At 43.2% G+C, this 7765-nt stretch overlaps 1 protein-coding gene across 10 annotated transcripts in view; it reads right to left on the bottom strand.

The window, feature by feature from the left end:
• Window positions 1-7765, bottom strand: part of myt1la (myelin transcription factor 1-like, a) — an 88382-nt gene that overhangs the window by 35218 nt on the left and 45399 nt on the right. For all 10 annotated transcript variants that reach the window (XM_005929886.3, XM_005929887.3, XM_005929889.3 and 7 more), the window contains 3 exons: window positions 5478-6108; window positions 3595-4016; window positions 1636-1770 (listed from right to left, as the gene is read on the bottom strand). In XM_005929886.3, coding sequence (XP_005929948.1) covers window positions 1636-1770; window positions 3595-4016; window positions 5478-6108 — 1188 coding nt within the window. The remainder of the gene's footprint in view (window positions 1-1635; window positions 1771-3594; window positions 4017-5477; window positions 6109-7765) is intronic.

Below are 7765 nucleotides of genomic sequence, written 5' to 3'. Positions count from 1 at the left end.
GCAGTTGGTTTTGAAACTCAAAACCCTTTGATAAAGTTTGGCAGCAATCAAGGTCTACCTTCTCAGTTGATCAAACATGTGTTAAACAAGCTCATTCGCGCATGATGATTAGACAAGACGTTCACAAGTTCTCGTGATCATAACAAAGTTAAAACCACATTATCTAACACGTCCAACACGACAGAACACAAATGCAGACTCATGCAGGACAGATGCATGATGGTGAACAGCCAACACTGCCAGCACTGTCCGACTTTAACTGTGATACAATCCATCTAACAAGTCATTTGAAGTCAGCATTTATTCCTTAAATCTCCTCAAATTGGAAGTACAACTAAACAAAAACAGTTCTGACCAGTAAATTATTTCCATTTGGTCCCAAAGACAAATTTTGGGGGTAGATGTCTGATGTGAAATGTTTTTTGTGCTCTCAGTCTTATATCACTCTCAGAGGCAGAAATGATCTGACTGCATGAGTAAAACCTCAAAGTGCGCAGCTAAATAAACACGATTCAGCTCACTCATTAATGTAACACAACAGAAAAAAGAGGTTTGTGACACTGAAGTGCTCCCTTTATTGCCAACTTTGTAGTCATATCAAGCATCAAACAAACTAGAACTCATTATCCATGTTGTATTACAAATATGTGGCAGTGAATAGCAGACGCAGAGAATCTTTTTACTTCTTTTTAACTAAATTTAAGATTTAGACTCATTATTGGATTTCTTTCTTTCCATGTTGGCTTTTCAGACTTTTTGTCACCATTTCTTTTCATTACAAGTTATTATGGGATAACCGTTGGTCACTGTTGACACCTCAGTGGTTTATTTTGAACTCGAAAAATATTGTAACTACATCTTAACACAGAAGGATGACAAATTACAGATTTATGTAGTGCTTACATGTGGTTATTTATACATTTATACACATTAATTTATAAATACTACAGAATATTTATTCATTAATAACTGTGTTTATTATTCTGGTGAAACCTTTTCTGCAGATAGCTTGTGTTTAGTGAATCTTATTGTCTACGGTTACCGGAGTTGCTGACCTCTCCTGTCATCATGTATGTAGTTCATCCTCTTATGAGCCAAAGTGTGACTAATATCATCAGATTAATTACTTGGGACTCCTTTGTATGTTAAGACACCTCTCTGGAAAACGGTGAGATGTCTTTGTGAAGTTGAAAAGAAGTCCAACTGCCTTAAAGTCCAGGTTTAAGATCACTGTGGCCTGGATGATGAGCATCTACACAGACATTTGAGGTTATGACGATATTTCAGTGCTTCTGATGTAGCCAAGAATGTTTTGATCAGTGATTTGATCATTTTTCAGGATTTTCAGGAAAACCTTCTTTTTATAGAGCAGAACATTAAAAACGTACTGCATAAAAGTACCTTTTATTATTCAGGCCACGGTTTGGAGATTCAGCAAACGTGTCCTTGTCATCTGATGTTTTACTCAACCAATAAGGTGATTCCTGCCTCCAGAGCGCTTTGAGAAATGTCTGCACATATGAAACCGCCACCCCCACCAAAAGACTGAAATACCGCTCTGGGTGAAATGACTTGTCAGAGTGCTACTGAGTTTGTGTTGTCAATGCAGCACAACATGCAAGCAGAGGGACCTACTCTCAGGTGGAACACGATCTTTGTGGGGACACCCAGAAAGGCTGCGGTGATGCGGGTACAGCCCCGTCACATGACCGGTTCCGTCACAGCCTGGAGTCGGACACTTGCTCTCCTTCTTCTCTCCCCTGGAAGAGTCTGTGAAGACAAGGGGCAGCGAAAATTAGACGGAGGTGGAGTTGAGTCAACAGGTAATCGGCGTCCAAGTGTCGGAGCAGTTTTTGGCCATGAAAGGACTGAACACGGACCGTATATGGCTCATGGATTTGGCCAGTAGCCTGGTTCTTAAAAACCACCCACAACTCAGATTTGTTTAGCAAGGCAAACACTGTAGGTGTGATATTGGATCCACTGATGGCTGCTTCATTTGGTTCAAGAAACAATTGATCAATCAGAGCTTATCATGCCGAATTAAGCATCATCCTCCTACATAGATAACTCATTACCTCAGCTAGCAAGCACGGATGAGATTCACTTGGGTGTGCATGCTGCAAATCACTGACTAAGTCGGGACAAACAGAACAAAATAGGCCCCCTCCCAACAAGAAACCACAATATCAGGCTGAATTGGTGAAGCTGTCCTTGCACAGATGCAGACATCATAATAAAAGCCTTCCTTTGGACTAATAACAGCTTCTTATGGGTTAACAAAGACTCTCTCTGTGCTAATGAAACAGTCTGAAGCCCATCTGAGTCTGTAGTGAGGACGATAACCGCACAGTGCCGACTCCCTACCAGTGGTAGTGGGGTTGTATATGAGTGGATTTGGAGAAATAGGCCGCAGATAGCGTCCCACAGATGAGATTTGCTCTTCTAACGGGCCGTGCAGATTGCCATTACTCATGCCTGACAAGCTGGCCGTCTGATGTTCCCACACCGGCCTATTTTAACAACATAAGCTGCTGTCAGTGGAAAACCATGCATCTGCAAAATAAAAAAAAAACCAAATTGTGTATAGCCCTGAATGCAGAAAATGAGTGCCCATTACCTCGTCTGCAGCCATGTACAACATTTCTGAAATAACACAGCCGGATTTTAACCAAGCCCAGAGGTCAGAAAACTCATTCAGTCCAGCAGTGTCCGTAAAAATGCTCAAATCAGGGAGGAAAAGACATTAAAGTTACTTTTATGTATTATTTTTTTCCTGCTGCAGCACTAATAGCCCCTGGCTGCTGCTGTACTGAGGGTTTCAATAAGTCAGACAGACAAGATAAACTCCCTCTCTGCTGACCCGGGGTCAACATTTTTGAGTTAAATATGGCTATGGTTAAATATGATGTGAAAAGGTGATGGGAAACTGGCAGACTTTAAAGAGAAGCATGATTATTTGACAACTTTGTGAATATAGTAATAGGTTAGAAGAAGCAGGAATGCAAGCAATATCTATTTCTCAGACAGGAGCTACAAAGTGCTTACACACATACACGGCATATAAGCTTACTGTAGGACAAAGAGCAAAACAGCAGTTTTACAAAAGTAAAAGAGGAAACATGGAAGTAAAACCACTACAGAATGAATCCTGTTCATTACCATCCCATATAACCTTTACTGCTGAATTAAAGGCACATTTCTTTTAGGAAGTTTATTTTGATCAGATGCAGCGTGATCGTGTCGAGCTACAGAGGGCTGACTGAACTAAATTCGTTTCTCAGTGTCCAGGCTTTTGTGGTAAAAATAGTCCTGGCATGAAAAACCAGATGCAGGACCGTGTGAATGAAGAAAAGACTCCTCGTGGATATGAAGGAACGTTTCCAATTTAAACATGTTACACAACATCTTACACTGGAAGTCGAAACAGCAATGACGCCTAAAAGATCCTTAAGTTGGCTCCAAACTACTTAACAGACCTGACACATGGAACATGGAAAATCGACATATGCTACAGTATAGTTTTCCAAGTTTGCCGAGTGCAGATCGATAATAACACAGACAGGGTCAGTGTGTGGGTTTTTCCTTGCCTACCTTTAGGGTAGTACGCCCTCTTCAACCCATCCTGCTGCATCCTGGACCTGCGCTCCTCTGCAGCGCTACTCAGCCTTGGGCTGTGCTCGCCGTGGCCGCGATGATGATGGTGGTGGTGATCCCGACGGGGCATCGCGTGCTCCGAGGCCATCCGGTCCCTCATGACCTTTGCCCTCTCCGATTCCAGTGCGATGGCCTTCTCCAGCAGCGACAGGTTTCCCTTGGCCATGTCGAAGGTCTCGTCCGAGCGGTCGGAGGCCACAGATGTGGTGTCCTCGTCGCCCTCCTGGCTGCAGCTGGTCGGGTAGCCTCGGGACGCCGGGCTCAGCTGCTCCTCCAGCTTCATTAAGTTCACCATGTCGGAGTAGCTGCGCTCCAGAGACCGGGGCTCGTCTTGTGCACCCTGCTGGCAGCTGTCATACCTGAATGTTTGAAGTCAAGATGCGAATATGTGGAAAGGTTATCAAAAGGATGTTTTATATTTCCTAACTTGTTCAACTAAATGAACTTGAATGAAGGGTCACAATTTTGCCAGTTCAGCTGTATTCTAAAAAAAAGTTTATTACAGTTTTGATTTTATTAAAAAAAACTTTCTGAAATAATTTAGGAACTGTTGTTGTTGGAGCTACCTTGAAGTTTAAGAAGCAAGGCTACCTATACAATGTATGCTCAACAGTCAAAGTAAAAAATGTTATCAAATATTAAAAAGGATAAATTTATGTTTTAAAAGTAGATCCTGCAACCTTACAAATGAAACCTGTAATTGAATGTTTAATAATTATAAAAATGTAATACTTAATACATTTGTGAAAGTACATTTTCACATTTAAAAAGGACTAATATAAAGATAAATCAAAGGTCTTCTGACCGTGCCCACTAAAAACTGATTAAGGTCTCCGACCTCCCCTTCAAGGCTGTCTCTTTGTGCACCTCTGGACCATGCAGAGCATTATATTCAGAACGAGCACCTGCAGATGCACGTTTCATACTTCACTGTCTGACTTCTGTATCACCTTGAGTTTTATTTTGCGGATCATCATTATAAATGAGAGCCGGTGTGAGGCTATAGCTCAGAATGCAAACAGCAATTTTCATTTTTCAGTATAGCATAGTCTGAAATTTTGGAGTAGTGCTTTAGTTTGCTTTATCCTACACACCCAAAACCCAAGCTACCCACAAGCTCCCTGTGGTTTGTCCTTTGCATCATAATGGAATTAAACTTAAAAGTTCGCATTTAGAGTCAGTGGAGGACAAGCAGCATGACAGCTGCAAGGGCAAAGAATTAAAGGAATACAGGAAGAGATCCAGAAATGCACAGGAGGACAGCCTTCAAGGGGGAGACAGGCCAAAATGAAAACAAAACATTTTTTCCATTGCACTGTTTATGCAAATCCTCACACTTCATGCATTACTGATAGTAAATGGTTAATAAACTGGTTCTTTTATGGTGTTTTTCTACTGTGAGCACTCAGAGCACTTTATGCAACTTGCCTCATTCACCCAGTGATGGAAGCACTTTTATCTATGCTTTCTTTGCTAGTGATATCTCTGTCCCGCCATTCATGAACAGAAACACGCATCAGAAGGACTACAAGTTTTAGTTTGCCGTTGGCTATGGAAGAAGAGTGCCCTCTACCCTTTCCATGCGTGCATGCTTGCATAAGAACTACTGCGTTACTGCTGTATTAAGTACCATCAGTACCATCTATGTAGTTTTGAAAAGCTACCTACTATGTTTTTCCTCGTTTACTTGTAGATGCTCATGTTAAACATGACCAAAGGTTTCAATAATGAGGTCAACATATTTCAAAGGCAGACAGAGGTAATGTGCATATTATTTTAATCTTAAAATCATATCTGTGAACTCTTAAGAGATTATCTACCTGTTCAGGTGGTGCACCCCCTGGTGGTCTGCTGGATTTTGGAGTTGGTGGTGGAGAACGTGGTGGACAGGACGATCAGACGGCTGAGTCTCACTCAGCTTCCGGGCCAGATCAAAGCACTGATTCCTCAGACACTCTAGGCTACTGAGACACACCTCCTCCTCGCTCTCCTCAGTCTGACCCCTGACTCCCATGCCGGGCCGCCCGTTTGTATGGCTGCCGTCGTTCACCATGGTGTCTTCGGGGTAGCCGTCTTCAGGCAGCATGGCGCCGTGACCCTGCGCCAGAAGCTTCAGGGAGTCCACCGTCTCCCTGACCACGTCGCTGTCCAAGTCCACGCTCAGCTCACCCTTCCTCTCGCCCTGCTCGCTGCCGTCGTCCTCTTCGTCATCGTCGTCTTCCCCGGCGCTGTTGGAGGAGTTGCTGTTCATCTCGGACTCGGTCATGGCCTGGTAGGCAGCATCCTCGGCGATCTTGCCAAGGTTGAGAAGTGACTTGGCAACCAGCTCGTCGTAGTTCTCGTACTCCTCTCCGGTCCCGTTACCGGCGCTGATGGTACAGCTGTTGTTGTTGTTGTCGTCCTTCTGAATTGGAATGAGCTTTGATTGTCCACCGGGCTTGTAGTGGTTCTCTGCAATCAGGAAAGCAAGAAACAAATCCCTTTGTTTTGATACTGTTCAGGAATCTCACAATGCAGCCAAGAAACGTTTCCCGCAATAACCCACGCTATACGCAACATAAACAGCAGGTAATTTGTGAAAAATGTGAGGGAAAGTGATTTGTTTTGCAGGTAACACAACTATCAGTCCATTTATAGAATCAAAATCCTGCAGATGAAGTGGAAATGAAACCCTTATCCTCTAATCATGTCAGCAGTGCTGATGAACTCTTTTTTTCCCCTGTTATATTCTCGCCTGTATTATCTTCATCCCTCCCAATTATGATCCACTGTTTACTCACAAAAAACATACAACCCAGAGCGGTGCGCGGCAGTGTCGCTCTCTCCGATAAGCCTCGCTGTTGATTTTGGGGACAGAGGCGGCGAATGAGAGCAGAGAAATTGAAAAGGGAGGCGTGTGAGGTGCTCCGATTCAGGAGCCATAAATATCCTCAGGAGGAGAAACCGAGGCAGAGCACATGTGACACGTCCGCCGAGACGAGGAGGCAAACGAGGAGGGGAGGGAGGGAGTTAATAACTCAGCAGAGCTCCTCTCCCATTTATTCGTGAGGCACTGTCAGAAGCGATTGAGGACACGGGGGGTGTTTGGGGGGAGAGAAGGAAGCGAGGTGGGAGGGAGAGCGCAGAGCATCTGGTCTACCAAACCCTCCTCAGCAGCACTCATCACTTAGTCCTCTCCTTCTGCAAACCGCATGCAAAAGTGGACATCAGCGCGACACAGAACAAGACCTGAATATCTGCGACATTGCTGCGTTTATCCATCTGTTAATTCGACAGCTTTTTGGCATCTTTACGTGTTGTAGGTTGGAAAAGTTCCACGAATCTGCACAAACACGGTGGCCCCGTCACGGATCGAGCTGCAGTGCTCGCAGAATATCTGGCACACAACACTGAAGGCATGTCCCGGCCAGAAGCACCGGTTTCATGAAAAGTGCAACAACAACAAATGTTTACAGCATTTGTTTAGCAAGCCCATGTGTTCTTTCTGTTGCTTTGTTCTAAGCTTAGTTTTAATGTTGAGCCTGTCTTTTCCTTCATGTGCTCTCTGGGTTTTTCTACCTTTTTTTTAACTTACTTCCTGTTTTATTTTAAAGGTTCTCCTTCTTTGCTTTCTCCTTTGTTCCTTCTCCTATAATCATAATCTTGACTTCACCTGTGTCTTACTGTCTTTCACTCCCCTGTATGTGTCTTTAGTCTGCAGCTTGTCAGTCTTTGTCTACTCGACATCTGAATCAGTTCTTGCAGTTTTTGATTAATACAAAAAGTTGCTCTTCCCCTAACTGCAAATTTTTATTCTTTTGTCTTTTAATTTCTTTTATCTGCATTGTCTCGTTTTGCTTGTTTTATCCCAAGGCCTTTTGTATGCTATGTAAAGCAATTTGAATTTCCCTGTTGTTGAAATGTGCTATACTGATAAACCATGCATCAGCAGTGGTTCAGTTATTCACTACAGTACTTTTTCATTTAACCACCTGCCACTCCACCTTGATTTTCAGTTCACTTTATGAATTTAACTGCTAGCATGACACTGTTGTACATTCCTTTTTTAAAAATGACTCAAGTGTTGATTATTCTCCAACCCCATTTCCAAAGGTGTAAGGACGAAGTG

Source organism: Haplochromis burtoni, unplaced genomic scaffold (assembly GCF_018398535.1).
Source record: "Haplochromis burtoni strain Fernald_Lab_line unplaced genomic scaffold, NCSU_Asbu1 Contig_126, whole genome shotgun sequence".
Classification (NCBI taxonomy): Eukaryota; Metazoa; Chordata; class Actinopteri; order Cichliformes; family Cichlidae; genus Haplochromis; species Haplochromis burtoni.
This window is presented reverse-complemented; position numbering and strand designations above follow the sequence as displayed.